This window comes from Culex quinquefasciatus, chromosome 2, assembly GCF_015732765.1.
Source record: "Culex quinquefasciatus strain JHB chromosome 2, VPISU_Cqui_1.0_pri_paternal, whole genome shotgun sequence".
NCBI lineage: Eukaryota > Metazoa > Arthropoda > Insecta > Diptera > Culicidae > Culex > Culex quinquefasciatus.
In genome coordinates, this window is record NC_051862.1 from 49,618,375 (window position 1) to 49,643,639 (window position 25,265).

At 39.2% G+C, this 25,265-nt stretch overlaps 3 protein-coding genes across 3 annotated transcripts; 1 reads left to right on the plus strand and 2 right to left on the minus strand.

The window, feature by feature from the left end:
- Window positions 1–3,149: 3,149 nt before the first annotated feature.
- Window positions 3,150–17,445, plus strand: LOC6047668. Its single transcript, XM_038255337.1, has 6 exons — window positions 3,150–3,438; window positions 9,961–10,778; window positions 15,115–15,733; window positions 16,372–16,572; window positions 16,636–16,846; window positions 16,910–17,445. Exons 2-6 carry the CDS (start codon window positions 10,416–10,418, stop codon window positions 17,205–17,207), a joined length of 1,692 nt encoding a protein of 563 aa, XP_038111265.1. The 5' UTR covers window positions 3,150–3,438; window positions 9,961–10,415; the 3' UTR covers window positions 17,208–17,445.
- On the minus strand, window positions 14,601–15,053 carry LOC6040405 (E3 ubiquitin-protein ligase ATL59). The gene is made up of 2 exons (XM_001849748.2): window positions 14,946–15,053; window positions 14,601–14,880 (listed from the first exon to the last, which is right to left on the minus strand). The coding sequence occupies exons 1-2, from the start codon at window positions 14,987–14,989 to the stop codon at window positions 14,658–14,660; spliced, it is 267 nt and encodes an 88-aa protein (XP_001849800.2). The 5' UTR covers window positions 14,990–15,053; the 3' UTR covers window positions 14,601–14,657.
- A 400-nt stretch (window positions 17,446–17,845) lies between the features above and the next one.
- On the minus strand, window positions 17,846–24,053 carry LOC6040404 (probable G-protein coupled receptor Mth-like 14). Its single transcript, XM_038256826.1, has 6 exons — window positions 22,870–24,053; window positions 19,017–19,668; window positions 18,862–18,955; window positions 18,682–18,803; window positions 18,396–18,618; window positions 17,846–18,328 (listed from the first exon to the last, which is right to left on the minus strand). The coding sequence occupies exons 1-6, from the start codon at window positions 23,464–23,466 to the stop codon at window positions 17,980–17,982; spliced, it is 2,037 nt and encodes a 678-aa protein (XP_038112754.1). The 5' UTR covers window positions 23,467–24,053; the 3' UTR covers window positions 17,846–17,979.
- Between the last annotated feature and the right edge of the window lie 1,212 nt (window positions 24,054–25,265).

Genomic DNA, 25,265 nt, shown 5'->3' on the forward strand with positions numbered 1-25,265 from the left:
AATGCGTGTTAGTGTTTGACCTTGAATAAACGAAAAATAGAGCACGCTATGTAAACAATAACAATCACGTTATATTTTGTTGACCATTCTGTGCATTGTCCTGAAATTTGTTTGAATTTGGTTGCTGAGGTCCCGAGTTATAATTAAAATCGTTTACGGTAGTCGGGCATGTACGTGTGTCAAACGCATTCTGATCTGAAACCTCTTTGGCCAGTTGTCTCACTTACAGCAATTTTCAGAGTGTGTCAAGTTAGCACGAGACAAAATTTTTCGGTTTTTATTGAATATCTCAGAATTGAAATCGAGTTTTGGGCAATGTGAGCTGCACAAAATGGCTTTCTTAATTCAATTTGGCCCAAAATCGACGTACGACAAGTTAGCTCGAATGCGACGAAATGAGAAAATAGGCAAATGAATTAAGCGGCACGCAGCTATTTAGATTTGTTCATTAGAAATAAGGGAGCGTTCTTTTATTACGTAACGCAAAATTTGGGATTTGGGAGAAACTCAAGTGGAGCTGGAATAAAACGCTCGTAAAAATCTCGGAATTTTTGAACGTTCAATTGTGGACATGATACTTCATTGATCGCCACTTCGAACCCGGTCAGGCCCGTTGCCCAGAACCGCGCGCGCGGTTCTGGGCAACGGGCATACCCGCCTGACCGGGTTCGGGGAAATGGCCGTTCGGGGATATGGTCATTCGGGAAAATGATTTTCGGGGATGTGGAAAATTAGGGGAAGTGGCCATTCGGGAAAATGGTTTTTAGGGGAAGTCGCCATTCGGGGATGTGGTCATTCGGGGAAATGGATTGTTCGGGGAAATGATTTTCGGGTAAATGACATTTCGGGAAAGTGTCTTTTCGGAGATGTGGCATTCGGGGAAATGTCTTTTCGGGAATGTGGGTTTCGGGGAAATGTCATAGATTCTTTTGGCGTATGTCCGGAAGATTGTAAAAAGGGTGGTTTTTGCAAGAAAACCTATCATGTTATACATTTTCAGAAAGGTATTAAAAAGACCTTTCCTTAAGTGTTATTTGTACTCTTTTTGGAGGCCGGATCTCAGATATTTCAATGAAAAAGATGTCCGGGTCCATCATGCGACGCATCGTTAGTTAGATAATCGAAAGGCCTTTCAAATGAGCTTAAAACATCAAGGATCTGACAACCCTATCAAAAGTTATTATCACTTAAGTGTTATTTATACACTTTTTGGAGGCCGGATTTCAGATATTGTGAGGGGGAATGTTGCTATTTTTACTGAATGTATTAACTATATGAATGTGAGGAAGGCACCAACCACCTAAAGGTGGATTAAGTAACGTTTTTTACCTTATATCATATTTTTCCTGAGTAGTCCGTATCCATACCTACAACTTTGCCAAAGACCCAAATCGATCAAAAAATTCCTTCAAAAGATACTGATTTTTGAATTTTCATAAATCATTTTTGTATGGACAGCTGCCAAATTTGTATGGAAAATTATATGAACAAACTAACGATACAAAATGGCTTCTTTGGGCATACCTAAGGCTACCAACTCTTGCTGAGCAAAAATCCGTACACTTTGCCGATATGACACCATGGTATAACAAAAACTGTCAATGAATTATTTAGAGAAATTAAATTTAATAAATTTGAGAATTAAAAATATAAAACTGTGACGTTTTTACAGCTAACAAATTTCACAAAATAATATCAGAGTGCTTATGGCTTGCACATTAAAAAGTATTCATAAAATAAACCGTGAAATTCAAGTTTTAAAATGTTTTCACAAGTTTTAGAAAGCCTTTGGAAAAGGATAAATATAAATAGTAATGAATTTCTAAAAAAACAATTTCAGAGTTTTTTTTAAAAAAAGGCCCTACCAGCATATGAAAGACAATAGTTAAAAAACTTTAGAATTATTGATAAACAAGTTTGAATTGAGGAAACCTCGGAAAACTCTCCCTTTTAAATCAAACTCACAGAAAAATACAAAGTTCTAGTTAACAAAAGCTTCGACCAAATCAAAAAAGCAATTCAATGATTAAAAAGTTGTTAAAATTCCGTACAAATCCGTATTATGCGTAGAATTCCCTACAGAAATTCCAGCCTTTTCAAAATCCGCGAAGAGGTTCGACAATCCGTATGGTAAGGAAAAAATCCATACAGTTGGTAGCCTTAGGCATACCGGAGGTAAAAAAAAATTTCAGCCAGATTAAAAAATACAAAAAATAAAATTGAAGAAAAATTACTATTTTTGCAGGATTGGGTCCGTAAGTTTGACAATTTTGGAATAAGAAGACGACATCTTTTTTGGTTGCTGTGCACCCTTAATTGTTTCGAAAAATCTTTATTTTGATTTTTAGTTCATCTTCAACACTAATTTTATTGACAAAAAGGATTTTTTTTTAAATCGGAATATTTTTATTTCGGGGCGTTTGTTCAAATTTTACGTCCACAGATCATCGGAATTTGTGCCATACCCACACCTGCTAACTTCAGGTATCATCACCAATGTGACGAATACCTTCAACCACCACCGAATACCTTCAATCAACCACGTATCTGGAGTTTTTTTGAAAAGGTCCAAAAACCAAATTTTCAGTTTTTGCTTTTTTTGTGTTTTTCAATACCCCTGACTCAAAAACACCCAAAAAGCAAAAACTGGAAATTTGGTTTTTGGACATTTTCAAAAAAAAAAACTCCAGATAGGGGAAATATACCCATTTTAATCACTCTAAGCCGTTTGACCAATTCTCATCACTTTTGCCGTTTTCCACTATTAAATCAACATTTTCAGATGTATCAACAATGGAGAGTTGCTTGCTCACTTTAATTTGAGCTATTTATTACCTTGGAACAGTCGAAAACACTTTATGAAAGCTGTAATTCACGATCAAAGTGCTGATAGGCCGATAATAGAAATAGGCTGAAAAAGGGCATAGTTCCCCTATGATCGGTATCACGCAACACTTTTATTTTTATTCCAATACAATAATCAAAATAAAAACACATCGATATCACGGTTGCACCCTATAGCTGAGCGGGCTGAAATCGGCACATTAGATAGCACTTGGATGGTTAAGGTGTTGGTAGTGGCGGTTGATCGTAGATATACTAACACACAGTTCTGTTGTTTTTTTTTACGTTGAGGCAACAGGCACGGTGACGAGAGATAAAGCGTATTCGTATTCGCGAGTTCGGCGTAGGTGCGTCAAGTCGGGCGCGAGTTCCGCGAGGTTTATGAATATTTAAATTTAGTAGCAAGGTAGTTAGCTAGGTCATTTTAAGATGAACGAAGAGGGACGACCTTGACGCTGCAACGAATTGGAGCCAGTGCAGGATTATAGTTAAATCATAGTTTAGACTAGATTCAAACCGACTTTGCCGAAGTTCGAATACCTTAAGCTGTTGGTGTGTGCGTTACGGGTTTGTTTGCAACGTAGAACTGAACTAGTAAGTAAGACTTCGTGTGTCGACGGTTCGGTTGCAGCTTATCGGAATCGCTGATAAAGCTGTGACACACGAGCATCAAGATGTAGTGCTGTGTCAAGAAAGGTGTTATTGATACAGAACTGACTGAACAGGTGGTTTTGATTCAGATTATGTTGACATTGTGGACTAGGCACAAACAGTCACGCTGATCTGGTTTAGATCGCTATAGAATGATGAGATGTTGTTCTATGCTGTGAACAACACGAAGGTCAATTGGACCGGTTAACAGAAGATTTAATTAGCGCCAGGGAGAAGTAGAGCAACTCTGTTGGAGTTTGTTTGAAGATTCAGCTGCTAAGTTTTGAAGGTATCACATCTTAGGAAAAAAGGTTGGGCTTTTAATGGATTTCCGAATTGGCATTTTTATATTCACATTTTCGACATTTTCTCTAGCTTGGGAGTTGAGGTGTGACAAACGTGGGTTTACATTTTTTTGTAGATAATGACTTCAAAGTCACAATTCAACAGTGCCATTACCTTGAAAACATAACTTATCACTAAAATTATATCAATGTTCTATCTCACATTCCGAACAGGAACACACTATCGTCGAAATACTGAAATCGTTTCGCCAGATAAAACCCTCGTCACATAGATATGACGGCTACCCTAGGCAAATATCGACCTGTAAATTCAACCAACAATTCTTTTAGGGTGACTTAGTTAACTTTCGAACAGAGGAGCGGCCGTGGCTGACTGGTCACGGTGTTCGCTTTGTAAGCGAATGGTCCTGGGTTCGATTCCCATCTGCTCCCAACGAGAAAGTATAGGAAATATAAATCTTGAAACTCTGAACATGAACGAAAAATCAAAGTCGCTCGAATCGGGGTTCGATCCCCCGTCCTTTGGATTGGTAAGCAAAAATGCTAACCACTATGCCTTCGCGACTTAGTGAGCTATGACTGGAATTAGGAATACTGTTACTATTAACTACATACGCGCTGGGTCCTTGTCCATTTGACAAGGGTTCGGAAGTTCTAAATAACGTTTGAATCCGATTGATACAAACGTTCTTCAGGGCGGGGCTTGTCGATAAAGCTGAAGTACCTCGCGCTCGGCTAGCCAGCGTAGAAATGGGTCACCGAAGCTCGGCAGAGCTAACACCTTCCAAATGCCTATGCGAGTTATTTGCAAGTATACAATGTAGATCTAAAAATACATGCAAACAACTCAATTTGTAAGAAGCGACCGCGTGGTCCCGTTTGGTTGGTTGCACACACACACACACTTAGTTAACTTTCGGACAGCAATTTACTTAAAATTTACTGTAAGAATTGTAAAGTAGCCTAAAAAAAGACCAACCAAGGTAAAAAACTAAATTAAAATTAAGACAGACAATAAATGATACTCTTACCCTACCTGACAATCCCAAATCTCAGTTTTACCTTGTGATCATGATTCGGGGGGAATTCGTATCCGGTTTTTTTTAACGTTTGTGTTCCCCTTCCCAAGGTCTGATTTAAAAGAAAACAACAGCAAAAAAGGCATAATAATTCAAGAAACGATTATCATTTATGGATTCTCAGAGATAGGTGACTTCAAGCGGATGGCCAACGGGGGCTGAATTGACCCAGCAGAAGCTACCTACCTGACTGTGTGAGTGTGTGATTGTGCTTAAATTTAAAATTTAAACCGTGATGAGCTGCTAAGGTGAGCACAAGAGAGTCGCATTCCGACACAAAGAGAGTGGAACGCGGTGGGAGAGCGAAAAGAAAAAAAAAACACGACGCGAGTCAGCTGGGAAGGCTGAATGGGATTTGGGATTGGGGTTTTGGTTCGGTTAAATTTAGGAGAATGGGTTTCATAAAAAAAATATAACAATGCACTAAAAATAACTCGAGTCTCGGATCAATAATAAAAAAATATTATCCTTGAACAATTATTTAATTTTCAAAATTAATTTGTGATTTTTCAAATATAAACAAAAATAAAATTTAGGTGTGGCAGTTATAGTTTAACATAAACAATGTTAAACACATCATTGAATTCGTAAGTGAACTGCCAGTTTTAGCTTGTTTAAAAAATATTGAATGAACAACCGTCTCATGTAACAAGCTGTCAAAAAAGGTTCTTTCTATAAAAAATATAAAATATTAATTCTAAGCCTTTTGTGCTCCTAAAATTGGCACTGTGTTCGAACAATTAAATTTTAACGTTATCTGCAGTAAAGAAACTGTGAAACTTAATTCTGGCCTACAATTTCACTTACAATTTTCAAAGAATAGAACTAAAAACATCATAAAAATTAGCTTAAAACGCCAATTCTGGATACACAGGAATAATCAATTTCTAATTCAGTGTTTCTCAACCGGTGAGGAATTGTTGGGGGGAATGAACATGTTAAAGAAATCCAATGTCGTTAAACGGGTTTGCAAAAACATTTTCTCGTCTGAAACTTTCTTTGAAAATTTATAGAAAGAAAGGCAAAAATATCTTTGAAATTGTCTCAAACTGAAATTTTTATTTATAAAATATCATAATTGTTCAAAATAACTAATATTAAGTCAAATTCTTTTCTACGAGTATTTGGCTGTTTTAAAACATTTCATTTTTTTTAAAACAAATTAAAGTTCTTTAAATATTTCACATTGTATCAGCCAGTTTCTACATTTTAAAAAAATAATTAATTAATTTTTTGTTGAGTCATTTGCATTATTTCAAAACATATCAGTTCTTACATTTTGTTTTGTTTTGTTTTTGTAAGTTTTAAAATACTTTTGTACATGAGTTGCTATTGAATGAAAATGAAAAATGTTAGAGAGATTTGTTTTAGAATGTTGTCGTTTTTTTTTTCCACCCAATTGTATATATTTTATTTATTTAAAGAGCTTTCCTCTTGAGATCATTTAACCTACCTGGGAGATTTTAATGTATTATGAATGGAATTATAACCAACAGCACTTAAGAAGTATATACGTTTTGTATGCTATTTTTAAAACTTAATTTTGATATTTTGCATTGATACATATAAATCCAAAATGAATAGTGGAGGAAGGGGGAGGGGCGGGGAAATTGTGAAATTGTGCTTAGGGGGGAATTGGGTACTAAAGTCCTATGTCAATTTTTATGTACAACTGTAAAAAACACGATCAAAACCATTTCTGATCACTTTTTTTTCATTTTAATGCAAAAAACTAATGACAAGACAACATTTTTTCAATGGATCAACTATGGTCCTCTTGGAACGAGCTGTCAAGTAGGAACTTTTCTGTCAAGAAGGACCGTGAGATTGATTTTTCAAAATTGATTTAAAAATCCATTTTTAACTCTTTGTGGTCGTACAAAGGGTCATTGTACTCAGAAAAATAAGCTTTATTGCTGTAAAAAATAATATCAGCAATCTAAGCTTAATTTTAGGACCCAATTGAGCAAAAAAAGTTGAAAACCACTGTTCTGATTAAATAATCAGCACTTTTTCAAACTTTTTCAATTTTCATAAATATGTTTTCAATGTTGTATTTGATAGTGAAAAACTGCAAAAGTGTTGAGAAAATGTTTCTCAGTGTACAAAAATTGGTTTATTTTCTCATTTATTCTCAAACTGCCTAAAACTTCTTTTTTCTATGTTTTTTCGTGAATTTAAAAGGTACAAAACAATTCAAATTGAACATTTGTGAGCATTCAGAATTAAACTGAACTTTATTGATAACTAATTTATTATTTTTTATTCCTTTAACTTGCAGGAATATGTTATTTGATTCGATTTAGTTGTCTGCACTTTAAAGTTCATAAAAATGATAAAAAGGACGATCAAATTTTGAAGCTTGTAGAAAAAAACAATGTTTTGTCCTTTAGGAAAAAAATTGATGTGTAAGAGAGGGCGTGATGAATTTTAAATTTTTTTGATAAGCTTTCGATTAATTCGATTCGATTTCGTTCCTCAAGCATGAAATAATAAAATAAGTTTATAATCGGGACACTAGTCTTAATAAGGACTGTAATATTCAAACCACATGATACCATTAAATCATTTTTTTGCTGCTTTGGATTCACTCTGAACGGACTCAACCAAAAATATGATGTAAAATAATTTTTTCAAGGACCACTATGAATTTCAATGGCCAGGGAAGGCAGAATTTCAGCACAATCAAGGTTTCGGTAATCTAAATTGACGAAACTCCGATAAAAGAATTACCTTTCAGTTGAAAACACATGAACTCTTGGTTGATTTGCTTGACGGTCAAGCTAGTTTCATCAGAAATTCAGCTCTCCTTGAAAAACCAATCATTGTACCGCTATGTCTCAAATAAATATGCCTTTTCCGGGGAACAAAGACAAACTAACAAATTACTCGGAAGCTGAGAGTTCCTAGTTTTTCAATAATCCAGGACGTACTCCTTAAAATGCCTTTCTAGCTCCAAAAATAAATTTTCAATCATAGATTAAATATGCTGATTTTTGAATTCTTTTTTATGTAAAGTAATAATATTCAAAAGCTAATAAAATAAAAAAGTTAAGTAACTCCCAAAAATTTCATAATTTTATAAGATTTTTGTTGTTATTGTTGATTAGGATTATACTTTGTTCTTTTTCTATTTTGCAAAACTAAACATGAACTCCAGAAAAAGTAATTTTTGAAATTTGATGCTGTTGATGGTACTGTATTTTTTCTCTCTAAAGTTTAGGATGGTCCAAAATCTGGTATCGAAGATTTTTTAAATGAATTTTTGGAGAAAAAATCTTTAATACGGTTATGAATTTGTATTTTCTGTTTTTTTACGGTTACGGTTCAGAACTTTTGGACGATTCGGATTTTTTGCATATTTTAAATTCAGGTTAAAGTGGAGATCGAAGTAATCTGTGCGTGCGACCGGACGCGTTTTTTTTCCTCTGTCATTTTTTGGTCCCTAATTTTCGTTTAAAAAGAGTGAAATTTGTATAATTTTGGAGACTTTGCTGCCCTTTTCGGCGAAGTGTCAACTATGGGAGCTGTGGCAATTACGAAGTGGCCATCATGAAACGTTCCTGTTGTTCCTGCCCCGTGTTCCAGAAATGTCCTTACTGAACCAACGCCATTCAAATACTACTGGATGTGGACGAGAATTTGCTTCAACATTTCCCACCGGTTTAAACAATTGCTTCCTGATTGAGTGTGCTGAGTGATGGCCATCGTCCGGAAACATCTAAGGTCAAGCCGGTAGCTGTCGTTCGTGTGGTGCAAGATTTCGGTTACCTGATCTCAAGTTCCATCAAGTTTGATCAAGTTCTAAACCATGGATTACTTATTTGGTGAGACCTTTCCTATTTGAATAACAACATATTCCTTCATCTACTCTAACATTCTCACATTTCACTAAAGTCAACCTACGCCAACCTTATTATATACGTGGTAGGGTGTTCCCTTAGTCGTTCGCTGTGAGTTGTGGATTGCCTGCTTCTCTAATGAAGGTTCGACTAGGGGGCATGCTTATTAATTTCTCGTCGCTCCATACCCTCAGTGACGTGATGGGAACAAGGGCGTCTATGCAAAGTGTCCCTACACCCGCTACAAATTTCCGGCGCTTGGGGTGGGAAGAGGGAAACCATTTTATTTTATGCGCCGGTATTTGTAGCATAAAAATTCGTGCAAAAAAACTTATGCACGTGGGTGTACAGATTACGGAGTAAAAGATGATCGAATTGTTCACCTAGCGCTCACATGTGTTCCAGGACCAAGTTGCCTGCGGGTATGGGGATCATACATACATACATACATACATTTTAAATTCAGGTTAAAGTATACTTTTAAGAAAACACATAAATATCAGTAGAAAAGAGGCGTTTCAGCCGTACCGTGATAATGTATTATGTGAGGTGAAAAAATTGTTTCATTTTTCATCTTTTGTTTCATTATGCTTTGTTCGTGGTGTGTGATTGTTGCCTTAAAAAAGTGCAGAAGCGGTGGAGTCGTTTTGTTAAGGCAAGCAAGTCGTATTGTTTGATTAATAGTCCTCCCTATGATCGGAAGACTCGCCGACGAAAATGTTTTAGGGTTTATGATATCATTTGTTTAAATAAATGAAGCTCTTACTATATCATCGCAGATCTGAAGGTACGCTGACGAATAATTTCTGGAGAATCACGATCGAATTGATCATATATTAAAATCTCAATACACCAATCTTTCCGCAGCCGGCTGATTAAAATAAGCTAAAACTTTGCCGAAGACACCAAATCGATTCCTTTGTAAGATAAAGATTTCCTCATTAACACACGCTCGCAAAATTGTATGGTGGCTATTTCAAATAAAAAAATGCTAAGAAAAGTCGCTTTGAGAAAACGCAGAGAATTACTCAATTACAGTTTGCAATACTTTTAAATAGATTTACTATGCAATATAATTGTCTCAAAATTTAAAATTATTTGTTTATAAGTGTGCTTTTAGTAAAACTATTGATTTAATTCACTTTAGATCAATTTTTAACAAGCACTTTTTAGCTTACATTGGACATTTTCCTGAGTATCTGTAGCTTAAACGCCCTCTTTTCCCCTATTTCTCCACAGGTCTCCCAAGGGTCACGCGGGCTGGAGCCCCGTTGTTTTAGTCTCTGCGCTCACGATACTCTCGAAACAAAAACCCATTACATCAACGTAAAACCGGCGGCTAGTGACGCCGCCGCCGTCGCCGTCGCCAGCCCCGTTATGAATGACTTGGCAAGCACGCCCAACGACGGCGACCGAATCTCTGGAAGTCATTAGCTTCGGCAGTGCTTCGTAGTGCTCGTGCCAAGTTCTGCCACAATAACAACCGGCTTAATACAAAGAACTTAGTCGGGGGGGTACAACCAGGTGTAGGTTGTAGTGGTGACTTAATTGTACGGTGCCGTGAGCCTCTCCGTGTTGACAGCCCGCGGTAGCCGGCGCGCGCAGTTCGTGAGCGATCTTCGAGCGCAGTGGACGGCGGCGGCGCGGTCGGAGCAGTGTTGGTGGCCTTCCCCCGAGGTCGTGCGTATTTCGAAATGCATTCACGTGCGCGACTTAAGCTGGCGCTGGCGATTGCACTAGTTCTTATCAGCATATCCAGCGCGGAGTTGGCGAACCTAACCTCAAATGAGTCAACCAAGGTTGAGTCTGCCAAGGAAGTGCTTGCACAGGAAGTAGCCGAAGAAATTACGACACTGCCCATGCCGGTTGTAACGGAACCGGTGACGACAACGGAGAAGGTGGAAACTACGAGCAGCAGTACGACAACAACAACAACGCAGAAGACTACGATAGCAACTTCTACTACGACGACTTCAACGACAACGTCTACGACGGTGGCGCCAAAAGTTGATGACACCGGCGACGGTAATGCCGCACCCAATTGCTCGCAGTTTGAGGTAATTATGGGCTATTAATACTACATTTGTTTAGTTTTGATAAGCACAATGAGTCGTTTTATGAGGAATACTTCATGCTCATGGGGAATACTTGATGTGTGAATCACGATCGAAGTCGACGCGTCGGCGACTTTTTGTGACGTTAGCGTAGGGATTTCTTTTTTTTCTGCAACGGACAAGTAGTAAAAATCGTGTTCTTTGTGGAGCGTTGCAACTGCGAAGCGCAACGGCTGATTATTATGGGATCTCGAATGGGAAGAGTAAACGAATCGAGGGAATGCTTTGCAAATTTGAGGGTGTCAGGAATGTTGCAGGTGGGTGAACGATAATGATGTCATAGGGAAGTGCAGTGGGATTTTCGGATTCAAAATCAGTTTGAGTCATGAATAGAATTGCATTCTTTGTCAACTTTCTCTGAAAAGTAAAAGTATAAAAAGGGTAAATCGTCGTGATTGTACTATCTTGCCATACGTCACTTTTTGACGTTCCGAGAAAAACGCGTTTTAATGTTTGACCATGAATAAACAAAAACTAGAGCACGCAATGTTAACAATTTTGATGCGGGACTCCGGCATTATAATTAAAATTGTTTACAGTAGTCGGGCATGTACGTGTGCCAAACACGTTCGGACTTAAATCCCATTGGTCAGTTGTCGCACTTGCAGCAATTTTAAGAGTGTGGCAGAAAACTTCTTTCGTATGTAGAGTGACAACAAATCACGGATTTTGTTTTTTTGTGTTTGTTGAATATCTCAGGATTGAAATCGAATTTTGGGGAACTGTGAGGGACAAAGGGTGAGGCATTGAAAGTTGCACAAAATGACGTTATTAGCTCAAGTTAAAATCTGGATAAGGTAATTTTATTACAATAACAAAATTGATGTATTAAGCATTTGATATACTTTTGGTTCCTTAATTCTGTAAATGAGATGAAATTTGACACTACTTTTTTTTTAATTTACGCCCTTTAAAACAAATATCTCAATTGGAATCGATCAAAAAAATCTCAAATTAACTGGTGATAAGAGTCTCGGCCCGAAACTTCAAACACGAACAAAAGCAGCGAACAGAAGATTTTCAATTACTTTATGGAATACCCATCTTTTTACTACAAAAACTCGATTTTTACAAACATAACCCTTATTTATTTTTGTTTAATTGATATGTTTTAGTAGACTTTTAGCTCATACCCAATAGCTAAAGCTAGTGATTTTTCACGGCAAAAAAATTTAAATTACGCGGCATGCCATTTACAAAACATTAAAATTTCACGGCAATTTCTCGGTATTTTGGGAAATTTTGAAGAATTTCCGCTTGTTGAATTCTAGATTTTTTATAAGGTCTTACAAACAAATATAAACATTGAGTGTATCCCGTTTACTCCAATGAACATTGACATTAGGTGTGAAATTAATACACTCAATGTTATCATTTGTTTATAGGACGTAATAAAAAAGTCAAGAATTAATGATTTAGCTGTTTTAACTGTATTGAGATTTTACAAATTAATTTGCTTAAATACCTCAAAAAGAAGCACGCCCTGAACCTCTAATTCATCAAAACTAAAATGATTAAAATAAGTGCAATAATAGTAGTTTATGCAACAAGTTGCAAAAAGAGGATTTTTACAGCACGAGTCGTACATTTATCCAACGAGGTTCACCGAGTTGGATAAATACGAAGAGTGCTGAAAAAATCAAGTTTTGCAACAAGTTCCATACAACATTTTTTGCAATTCCGAAAAATACCCATCGAGTGAAATTTTAAGTCAATTTTTCATGTATTTTGTCAACAAATCGTTTAAATCAAAAAAATGTTGAAAAGTGTTACTTTTCGAAACAAGTGCTGAAAAGTTCAACTTTTCAGCACCCATTTCAGTGCTGAAAAGTAGAACTTTTCAGCATTTATTTTGAAAAGTGTTGCTATTCGATTCTGTTATTTTTGGTACAGAAAAGTAGGCCATTTCGTCGTTCAAGAATGACAGGAAAAGTAAGTAATTTCACGACGGAATCGCAAAAAGTTTTTTTTGCTTTCCTTCCCAGCAATGGGGAAATTTTAGTTTTTGTTTAAGTTTTGGCAAAACTTCATTAAAAGCAGTTTTTACATTTATTAATAATTCAAGAATAAATATAATACATTAAAAAATGGGTAACAAATATATTTTCAATCGGTATTTTTTAATCAATTGAATCAAAACACATAATTTACATTCAAATTATTTAAATGCAATTTGTTCATCGTTGTTTAACATATTTGATTATTCAAAATAAATTTTACAAAAATGATTTTTTGCGTTTTTTTAAAGGAAGTATTGAATAATGTTCTTTTAGAAACTTTTCGGAATTTTGTGGAATAAAGCAACTATCTGCATTTTGTTGAATATTCTAATGAAAAATATCGTCACAAATTGTTGTAACTCTGATATGAAATACTTTTTTATTTGTAAACTGATTTTAAAATGCTTGTTAAAAATCTTTGAAAATGTTTGAATAACAAAAATAAAGCTTAAATGCGATTTATCAATTGAATATTCAAATATAGCTGCATTTTACGGTGTTTCCCAAATTTTACGGTCAGGGGTGAATTTCACGGATTACGCGGCTTCCGTGAAATCGCGAAAAATCACTAGCCCTACCATCAGCGGGTGTTTTGTTTTCTGTCAAGTTATTAATTTTTGATAACATAATGTATTTTGGAAGAATCAAAAATGCTCAGAAAAAAAAAAACAAAATACAATTTGAAGTTGTTGAAATTGATTTCTAAATAGAAAAGTACTTTTATAATATTTGAGTTGTAGATATTTCAGGTTAATTTTTTTTTCTTTTTTTTTAATTTTTACATGGAGTGTCCGTACACTTTTGAAATGCTGAGAAAATTTTATCAATGAACTCAGCATTCACATAATCAAAAAAAAATCAATTTCGCTCACGGTCAATCCTCCATCCAAAAATGCCAACCAGAGTTGTTAAAATATCAAAATATCAGCTCTCAGCAACTACAATTATCCCGCCTGAATATTCATGCCTCAAATACAACTGCTCTTCTCTCCTTATTGAAACTCTCAGCGCCGAACATAGCCGAACACGTTTTCATGTTTGCACACTCGCGATTGACATTTTCCTGTTTTCTCTCATTCCCGCTTCCACGATCATGCTACCGCAACAGCGTTTAACCACAAAAGCCGCCACAAAACCAATTTCGCAAACGCAGTTTAGCGGGACGTCATGCGTGGTCGGCTCCTAATCGCCATCTCGCGTTCTCTTTTTGTAGTTTTCGGAGAGATTGAGAGACTCAGCGGTGAGAGCGCATAGTCGAGGAAAAGGAAAGGAGTGATAGAGAGAGAATGCTATCGCTGGGAATCACGTGATCACGTGAAGAGATCTCACAAGCTATAGTGACGGCCGCTTTACTCTCGGATATTTTTGGTGCAGAGATAATCAATTGATAGCTTTTCTATCACTCATTTGCAACACCACCACTAGGGCATCGTGGATTGGTGAGCTAAGATTGGAATTAGGAACAAAGGTAAAATGTAATAGAGGAGAAAAGCAACTCGCGCAAAATTTTGAGGCTAGGAATTTTGACTGGTATGATTTTCATAAAGTATTCGCCTCCTTTTCTCTCCCACTGAAAACTGCGGACAATGTAGCTGTCAAACTAGGCCAAACTGTTAAAGTCACTCACGAAATGAACTTTGAGTGATTTATGTTCATTTCTGACGTCACGATTTTTTCCTCTATGGCAAAGAGGCAAAACCAAGCTAAACTGAATAAAAAATCTTTATTTTTCAGGCTTTTTAACAAAATTCGTTTATTTCGCACATAAAATTTGAACCCCTTTTGTTTTAAAGCATTTCTCAATCTTCAATCAAACTTCTTGCTAAGCTCCGTAGTACAACCGAAAGATCGAATCATCTCTCCTGGGCTGCTCTTGACCGTTCTGCTGTTGTTGTCCAATTGGACTCTGCAACTCCTGGTTCCGACACAACGGACAGCTAGTCCGACTGGTCAACCAACTGTCGATGCACGTATCGTGAAACAAGTGACCACAGGTTAGGAACTTGCCCCGGCTCTCCACAGCCTCCATACAGATCGGACAGGTGCTGAAAGGGACTGGGATTTAACTTTTTACAATTTTGAGGGGTGGTTCGAGGGTGAATAAACTAACCGGAAGGACATGGTTGAAGATTGACGGTTTGGTGGGGCGGTCATCGAAATGATTTTTCTTATTTTAAATATAAATACTGGGAATTTTGAATTGAAGTTGTCAAAACGTCTTAAACCATAATATTTATAGTTTAAAAAGGCCTACTTTAACGTATTTAATTTCATTCCAGCTTTCACCACATCAACCAGTCTACGACAAAAACAGCCTCATCAAGAAATGCTGTCCCTTTGGGGAGATGTTCGAGCAGACCAAGAATGGTCAATTTCGGTGCATTCCGGGAAATGCCTCAGTGGACGTGGAAACAATCTACGCCGTGTTCTACGGTGATTCCGAGTGCATCGAGGACAAGGAGAACCGGTTGCACTTCAACTACGAACCCAACGACATGTGTCTCGGAAGTAACCAGACCTTCCAGTACAGTCGAGAACAGGGCGATCAGCTGTTTGTGATCCAAAATGGATCGCTGCTGGTGCTGATCGAGGACAGTTTCATGACCGTGTTCAACCGGTACTGCGTAGAAATAGACGGGAAATCTCGACTTTTTGCCAAAGTGTGTGACGATGATGTGCATCGAATAGAGTTGAAATCTACGGCGGTGCTGATTTATATCGGGATGGTGCTGGCTTCGTTGACGCTGCTGTTCACCTGTTTGGCGTACGCTTTTGTGCCACAGCTGAACGATATCTTCGGGTATTTGCTGGCCGGGCATGCTGGATCGTTCCTGGTGGGGTTGATAATGGTAACGCTGGCAATCTGTGACGATCGGTGCATTGATCCCGATAGTACTGGTGAGTCTCTGAAATTTTAAGATTATTAGCATTGACTAGGGTTTCGTCAACGTATATTCAATTTTTATTCGAGCTGATTTGGAGCTGATCACTATTTTAACATTCTAATCTAATCTAATCTGGACCAGCATCTTGAAAATTGTTGTGAGTGCAACAACTGCACGGAGAAAATAGAGTTCCCTAAATCGTGAACATGCGTTCATGAATTTGGGAACTCAAATTCATGAACGCTTGTTTACGAGGTAGCTGTCAAACTAGGCCAAAATGTTAAAGTCACTCACAAAATGAACTTTGAGTGATTTGAGTTCATTTCTGACGTCACGATTTTCTCATTTTGTGAGTGACTTTAACATTTTGGCCTAGTTTGACAGCTACCTCGTTCCCAGGTTTTGTGTGGGAGAGAAAAGGAGGCGAATAATTTATGAAAATCATACCTGTCAAAATTCCTAGCCTCAAAATTTTGTCGCGAGTTGCTTTTCTCCTCTATTCAGGGAACTCCTTTTTTCCATGTGGTCAAAGATATGTTAGTTTTTCTCGAAACGTCAAAAAGCAAAATGCGACAAGATAGCATCACGCCGAATTATAAATGCTCAAATTTGCGTTTCTGTTTTTTTAACCATTTTTTTGTTTTCTTCCAGCCGTCCTTCTAGTCTTCGCCCACGTGTTCCTGATGTCGTCCATCTACGCGTTTTTCTTCATGAACGTGTACAACTACTTGTACGCGGCGTATTACCTTCCAAATGGGATGGAGTTCGAGCCCCGGGGCAAACGGGACGTGTTCATCTTCCTGGGGGTGCTGTACATCATCACCATCTTACCTCTGTTCCTGCCGTGGAGAAGTACGTCTTGATTCATCGAAAGAAGAGTTGATTCGTACTAACATCGTTTTGCATTGTTTCTAGATTCCCTGATATTCCACCTGGTGCTGTACATCTACTACCTAGCAATCGCGGTAGTCCTCTATCTAAGTCACCGTGCCATTCGGACTCTGGCCGACAGCAAGTTCATCCGGTTCGCCGTGTCCGCGCAGAACTACACCGAACTGACCTACACCGAGGCACTTACGGCCCAGCCCCGGATCAACGGGGAGCGGCTGAAGGACCTCCGGGCCGTGTAAGGAATCACACTTTTTACTGATTTTACTAGAATCAATTAATAATCCTTTTATTGTTCCAGTAACCGCCTCTGCACGGTCGAAGCCATCTTCACCGTGGTCTGCTGGCTGGCGTACACCTCGATGCGAAGTCACCCCGGCAGTGGCCAGGACGTGCTGCGAATCGGCGCCGCGTACGCCGTCATCTTCCAGGGCCTGCTCATCGGGGTCCTATTCATTGGAGGGCGCAAAAAGTGGACCATCATCCGGGAGTGTTGGAACTATTCCGGTTCGATCGATCTGCGAGCGGTCGAGGCAGAGCGGGAAATGGAGCGCGAGATGAAAACGCTGGACCGGAAGACGGAGGTTCCACTGCTGTGATATGGGGTGGTCGTTAGGGAGTCAGTGAAAGGATAGGACTAATGGGGCGTAGCTCATTTGATTCCACAGCGCAAATTGAGTGGAATCAAGTGGAGCACGCTCTACACAAGCAGAGCACACACAATCACGCATAATTCTAGTATTAAAGCGTTAAGGATAACGTGTACTGATAGTATTTAACTGAAAAATAAACCAAATCAGTATGAACAAATTTACGAATAAATATCCAAAGAGTATACTCATTGTTTTATAAATACCTTCGAAAGTTCGAAAATTATGTTTAAAGTCATCGTCTCCGACAAATAACGTCGTAACTGGGATGAATTGGGAATAGTAAATAGGGACAGCGGTTTTTAGAGCATTTAAAAACTAAAAATTTGGAAAAAGATGCACTATTTTGGTTGTATCTGTTATGTCCAAAACTAATCGAAAATATTCAACTATTGTGCAGTAACAAGGCTAAAACAGCTGTCCCAATTCGCCCCATGTGTCCCGTTTCACCCCAGATGATGATGACGCTCATTGTACAACAACTACCCACAAAAACAGCACGGATGAAAACAAAAGTTTTCCGATTGTGTTCTCTCAAAATAAATATGCATGAGTACTTTTTCACATACTTCACCATCATTTAACATAGATTTTATTTCAAAACTTAAAATAACCACATGACTATAATTTAAAACTTATAATATTTTATTAAAATTATCTACTGAAATTCGAACGACAGAAATAGAAACGAGAGAAACCGAGAGTGACACCTTTTCACCGATCAAGACGCCACCTTCGTCACTGTCACATTGTTCAGCGGGACACTTTCCCTAGCCGCGCCATTATTGGCCCCATTGGTGGTGCCACTAACCCGGTACGAGTTTCGGTTCCGCCGCAGATCCACCTCGTCCGGATCGGGCTGACAGCCGCAGTAGTGGTTCTTCTGGAACCAGCCCTTCACCGTCCGGAACGGTCTCGGCAGACAGATGAAGATGATGAAGATCAGGATGCCCTGCAGCCCGAACAGGATGTCGTACAGAATTGGGATGGTCCGCGTGGTGTAGTACGTGGCAATCGTGACACTCCACACGCCAGACATCACCACAAACAGCATGGCGGTGTACTTGGTCCTGGAGGGGAAACGCAACGCTCTTGAAATGATCACACAACACAGTTAGGTGATTTAGTTGGACTCACATGTACTTGGCCCGGTTCACGTCCACCTGCCGGATGTTGGGCAAGTTGGCCAGCGAAGAATCGCCGCTGGTGGTGCCACTAAGTCGACCCCTGGTGATGTAGTGGTCGATCAGCATGTTGCTGACCCGCTGGAAGCCCCAGTACGTGATGACGAAGCTGAGCAGGTTCAGCGAGATGATCACGATGATCGGCACGAAGAAGTAGTGCTTGACCGCGGTGTGATCTGGAATGAAAGGAACAGTGAGTTAAATTTATAACGATGTTGCGATTTACAATTGAGAATCACCTGCATGAGGTGGATTTAGCAAGATGATGGCCAACGGCGACAGTTGAGCAAAGGCAGCGTACAGTGCAAAAGTACGTTTTTCGCCACCCATTTTGATTTGGATGCCCCTTGGAAGGAAATACCTAGAAAAACAAAAAAATATTGAAAATATAGATATAGTTTATTGATTGAGATACCTACCAAGCATGAATGCAATTGTTCATACAGTTCACCAGCAACCAGAAGAACGTGGCCAGAATGAAGTACTCAGCATAGTTTGCCAGCACAATCGTATCTGTAAACAAAATCAATAATTTAACAATCTCTTTCAAAATTTCACAATTTCTTTTCCTCACCATCAGTCGACCCATTGCCCTTCGTCCGATGCTGGAAGATGCTCTCCAGCAGCAGTGCAATCGCAAAGTTGACACAATTCAGCGAAAGTGCCTTCCCGTGGATATCGTTAAACCGCGGAATCGCTACGTAAAAGTACGCCGTCGCCAGCAGCAGCGGAATGGCAAAGATCAAACAGAGTGCCAGCGCCAGCATCTGCCCTCGGAAGATGTCCCCGCCGAGGTTCCAGCGGGCCTCCGAGTAGCACACGTACGCCGTCAGCGCCCCTCCGTCGCGGTTCACGTCCAAGCAGTACAGATCGAAGAGGTTGCACGAGTTGGCGTGACCGTTGGTGACCAGCAGCGACCCGTTTTGGACCACGTACAGCAGATCGTGCCACTCTTGGCTGTAGGTCAGCATGTCGTGCTCGTGGGTGCACGGATTTCCGTAGGCCACTCCGAGGGGTGGTGGAACCGGCTCCTCCAGATCTTCGATGCACAGCTCGTAGAACGCGGCGTAGATGGCCTCCACCTGGAAGGGTCCGTGCGGTTCCCCGGGACGGCATAGGGCGGCCTGACCCGGTCGGTCACCCAGCTGGATGCTTTCACCCGGTGGGCAGCACTTCCTGATAACGTTGACCGTGCTGTTGACAAAAGCCGGCTGCGATGCGAGCTTCTAATCTCGTGGGAAAAATGAGAGATAAAACGAAGGAGGTTACTTTCGACGGGAAGAGAATGATGAAATTATTGACTATTATTAGCGCGTTACGTTTGTCAGGTACGGGGATTGCGATAAGCACTGGTCCTCGCTTTGATAATGACGATGGACTATTTTTTGAGGAATTTTTCGATTGAATCATTCAGCGTGGTAATCGGAACGATTGATGATACATATCAAGTAGCATGCTTGGTTGAAGGACGCCGAAGACACATGTTGTTTGATGATTTGCACCTTAGCGCCGAGCCTTCATGGCTGTTTAGGTAATGAATCATACTGATATCCATATTTCACCATTCATATTTCACCATTCAAGTTTCTTCTATTATTTTTTGCAGAACTAATATTTTCTGCAAAGTCTATTTGTTCGATTGTTATATCACTTTGCCTGGACACAAAAAAAAAACAATTGAAAGGCATCTTTTTATGATCAAACTCAAACTTAGTCCTAAATCGAAAATATGGATTATGGTTATGGATATTCGATTTCAAGTTATCGCTGTTTGCAAATCGTCGTTGTCATGCTAACTTGTCACACGAGCATGTTGGGCCTAGTTGAGTTAAAAACCCCATTTTGTGCAACTCTCAATGCCTCACCTTTTGACCTTCACAGATCCCTTAAATTCGATTTAAACCGAAAAAAACCTTACATTGTCACTCACTATGGAAGAAGTCGTGCCATCTTGTCACAACCAGAAAATTGATGTAAATGCGACAACTGGCCAAAGGGATTTCAGGTTAGAACGCGTTTGACACACGTACATGCCCGACAACAGTAAATATTTTTAATTATTACTCGGGACTCCGGCAACCTAATTCAGCCAAATTTCGGGACAATGCACAGAATGGTCAACCAAACAAAACGTGTTTTTTATTGTTTACATTTTGTACTCTAGTTTTTGTTCATTCAAGATCATACAATAAAACGAGTTTTGCTCGGAACGTTGGAAGCGCCGTACGATAAGATAGCAAGGCGACGTCGAAATGGCAAAGTTACGAAAAAACGCGAAAAAAACGAAACTTTGGAGTGTGCTTAAAAGGAAGGTGCAGTCCGATTCGGATGAAGGTTGGTATTCTTGCATGTTGTGCTCCATAAAGTTTGAGCTCGATCCAATAATGTTGTTTACAAGTGCGCTATTCCATTTGAAGTGTAATAACCCTGAGATTTACCGTGTACACTTTTGGACTCGACCATCACTGATTTCGACCAAACTTGGAGAAAATTTTCATCAATCAAGTTAAAAGAAATCTCAAGTTTGGAGCTCTTTGGGCCATTTCTTTATATTTGACACCGCCACTTTTTGAAATTTTGTCTTATGCTCATAACTTTGTAGCTTTGAGACCCAATTACTCTCTTCTGGTTGCAGTCATCGTGCTCTCCGTACAATTTTTAGGGATCTGACACGCATGCAGTTTCCTGAAGTCCCCGGTCGAAAGTCGAAAATGCTTTATACTAGCTGTAACTGAACACCAAATTACTGATATGCCAACATCAAGTTCTCGATAGAATTATGCAATCAAAAAGTACGTAATTTTTTTATTTTTTAAATTAAATTTACTATTTCCATGTTATAGAAAATTTTAGGTAAAAATGTTCGATTTCTTTCCGTTTTTTTTTTTGCATTTTGCAAAAGTAACCTTGTAAACAAAACATGAAATTCTGGCAATTAGCTTTTGAAATACCTACAGCCTCACAAAGAATTCGAATCGATGAAAATTATTTTTTCTCGGTGTCACCTAACTAGTTTGGATTATTGGTTCGATTATCAATGCTTAAAAATATAATTCTGTAAAATATTGTGATCTTTCCATTAAAATAATTTCAAAATATTTAAAACAAAAATTATTTTTGAAAAAGTGTACAAATACTGCCCATAATTGAAAATTCGGCTATTATGCCAAATCAAGTATTCCGAGAAAAACGCGTTTTAGTGTTTGTCACAAAATCTCCGTCAAGGCAATTTCCCATAAGAGTGGCATATTAGCCGTTTGGTTTTTCGCATCGGCAGCCAAGTCTAAACACTATTTCAGTAAAATTCAAGTTCCAGAAGATGCGTTGGAACATCCTCTACCACCTGGTGCTAATATCTAGTTTTTGCCAAAAGTGGATATTAGCCGTTTTTTCAATGATGGGCAGAATAGATAATTTTACAAATTTCATAGTTTAGGCGTCATCTATAAAGTACGTCACGCTCTAGGGGGGAGGGGGGTTGTCGCAAGTGTGACAAGGGGGAGAGGGGGGTACGTGAGACTGTGACGTCACGCTAGACTATTTCTTTAACACTGAAAATTCATTTTTTAATATAGCTACAAAAGTTTGATGTTTGATAAACTTTACTCATAAATCAAACACGATTCAAGGCTTTAAGAAACAGAGTTTTTGATGGTAGTTCGATGTTAAGTAACTTTTCAATAAATATTTGTTGATTGCTTGACGGTGTTATTGTTGCTAATTTCCGTTAGTTTTTAAAGGTTAATGAACATTTTTCTATTTTTTTAGCTTTTTGGGTATCCTAACTTTGATGCAGTTATTCCAAAAACACCCAAAAAGCATAATTTGACAATTTTGTTTGTTGGACCTTTTCAAAAAAAAAAAATATCTGGATTTCTTAATTTGAATTGGAATCTTAAAACGACATTTTGAAACTATTTTCTGAATGAAAAGTTTCATTTACAATGATTCTTTCCCAAGAAATGTTTCTAAAGACAATCAAGTACATTCGCAACTATGTAATCTACCGTCTTATCCTCACATTCGTCACCTTTCGATCAACTGCACCGTTGCTTGCAAACACACACATTCCACAGACCAGCGCTGATTCTTATCAGTCAAGAAGCCCAACCTCTGCCGCTGTCTACCTACCCCCTAACGAAGAGCCTAACCTTTGAGCAAAGAACGCACTGCACCCTAACCTGTTTTTTTTTACCGACTTTCGTAATTTATCGAAATTTCTCGGAAGGAGCAACCCCCCTCAGTAGAATCATAACTGATTACAGTGTGATTCACCCGGAGAGTTTATCAGAACATTACTTTTCGAATATCTTAAACGGTTTACGGGAGCGAATGACCCATAGGGTTAAAGTTCCCCCAATAAAATCAACAACAACAACAACATCTTAAACGGTTGTCACACGTGAATGACGTACAAGCCGACATACCTTGTGTCCGCTACAGCTTTGAACTTCCGGTTCTTTCTTCGCAGTCTGCGCCGGCTCAAACGTATCGTTATCCGACGCAAAGTTCTCCATCAGATTAAACCGGAGGGGTCCACTGTCCAGCGGTGCAATCGGGGACTTTGTACTGGCGGACTCGCTACCGACATCCGTAATGTTGTAATCGTCCTCATCTTCAGGGTAGATTCCATCGTCGGACTCGATTGGATCCAAGATGTCTTCGTCAATTGGTTTGACATCGGTTGCAAAGCTCTCCATCAGGTTGAACCGGATGGGTCCGGTGTCCAGAGAAGCTATCGAGGACTTTGTATTGGTGGTAGCGTTGTTGCTTTGTACGGACTCACCACCGTCATCTGTAACGTCGTAATCATCGTCATCCTCCGGGTAGTTCGCACCGTCGGTATCGCCAGAATCCGGAATTTCGTCGTCTACCGATTTGGTAGCCGCGTACGGATTCTTCGAGGTGCCGAGCACCTCTGTGTCATCGTAGTCGCCACTTCCTTCCAGCAGTCCCGGAAGAGCTCGACCTTGTTTTGCTAGAACTAGCAAGAACAACAATGCCGTGCCTACTTTCAGGCGCATGTTGCCCAACTTTATGCAATCGCACTGACACAATCTCGTTGACAAGATTCTTGAGTGTTACTATTTTACGAAACCCTGTCCAATATCGCACAATCTTCAACCTTGGTACTTCAAGAAACGAGGTGTAGCACAGTTATCACTCCTTCCAAGAACACTTGTCCACTTTCAACGCGTTGTCCGGTCGCGTACCGCGTAATGTGTACTGAACACTCGGCAGAGATCACTACGAGTCTTATCGGAAGAACGTCCCTACTGCGCGTAGACGACTGTCGCAAACCAGCGGCGGTGCGTACTACGGAACCGGTCTTCCTCAACAATTTCACAGCTGATGATGAATTCGCGAGCAAATATTTGCGCCCCCAACGAAATACGCAGCACCGTGGTGACGTAACTGGCTGCTTTAATTAACGCTCACACAGGAATTAACATGCTATCACAAAAGTCACATTTTTATCACACAGTTTGTCGGATATTTTTAGGCCTCAACTAACTACAAGCACCTGTTCACGCGGCTGGAGAGATTGGGACTGAGCCGGCGGTGGGAGAGTCTTGTAGCTTTTCCCTGCCGAGAGTTCTACAAAGTACCTTGCGCATGGGCGCTCTTTTGGTATCAATTAGGAGTGTGTGATATGACCACTTATCAATACTTTTATGACCGTCAAAGATAACGGGTAAAACACCCCGCGGAACGGAACTAGGGGGAGTTGGATCGAGGAGTCGAAAAAACGTAAAATAGGAAAAAAAGCTGCCCAGATTCTATTTTCCAAAATTCTATAATACGAAAGATTTCAAAGATGTTTTACATAATAGAATCACGGAGTTATAAAATTCTAAGTGCACATTAGAGCATTTTTGGGGTCGTATTTGAACTCAATGAACTTATTTTGCATATGCGTTTGTGAAACGAAAAGAAGCAATTTAAAAAAAAAACCAAACCGAAAACTGCATCGAAAAAAAATTACAGGTATGCCTCGGTTTTGCATTGCCCCGGTTTTGATTCGTTCACCTGTATTTTTATGGTATTAAGGCTATATGGAAGACATTGGCTATAATCTTATAAAAAATCATCAAAAATTCAAAAAAAAATGTGTTTTGAAATCGGGATGATGTTATTGCAGTTATAATTACACGAAATTTTTCACAAAAATACGATTTTTTCCTGTATTTTGAAAACGCTGTGTTTCTCTAAAAATACTCAAAATTATGGGGACTGGCAACACCAGCCAGCAACAGTCAAGTGTTCGGAGCTCCTCAAACTTTTCGATTTTTTCGCCGTAATTAACTGTGATTACCCGCGAGTTTGCTGCTCCAGCATGTCAAGGGCCGGCCCTGGCCGTGGCAGTGCTGGCGACGACGATGACGATGATGAACTTGTGCGCAAACAAGAAAAGAAGAAAAAATGTAACTCTCCGAAGGAACGTCGTCCACCTCCAATTTTTATTTTGGATACGCTGGCAGATGATGTTGACGAGTTGCTTGAGGGCCTCCAATATTGTCTTAAAATTTGTAAAACTTCAGTGCAAGTGATAACGCACATTAAACATAATTTCGACCTGGTAGTGAAGAAATTGAAGTTGCGAAACTTCTAGTTTTTTTTTACATTTAACCCGGCAGAGAAGGTCCCAGTGAAGATCGTCCTTCAGGGATATCCGGACCGCCCGATCTCCGACCTGGATGAAAACCTGCCGGGCGTCAAAGTTAAGCCTCGAGAAATAAAGGTGCTCTCGAAATCGACAACGGTGACAGGTACGTACACCTTGTACCTCTTGTATTTCGATCGTGGGTCCGTCAAAATCCAG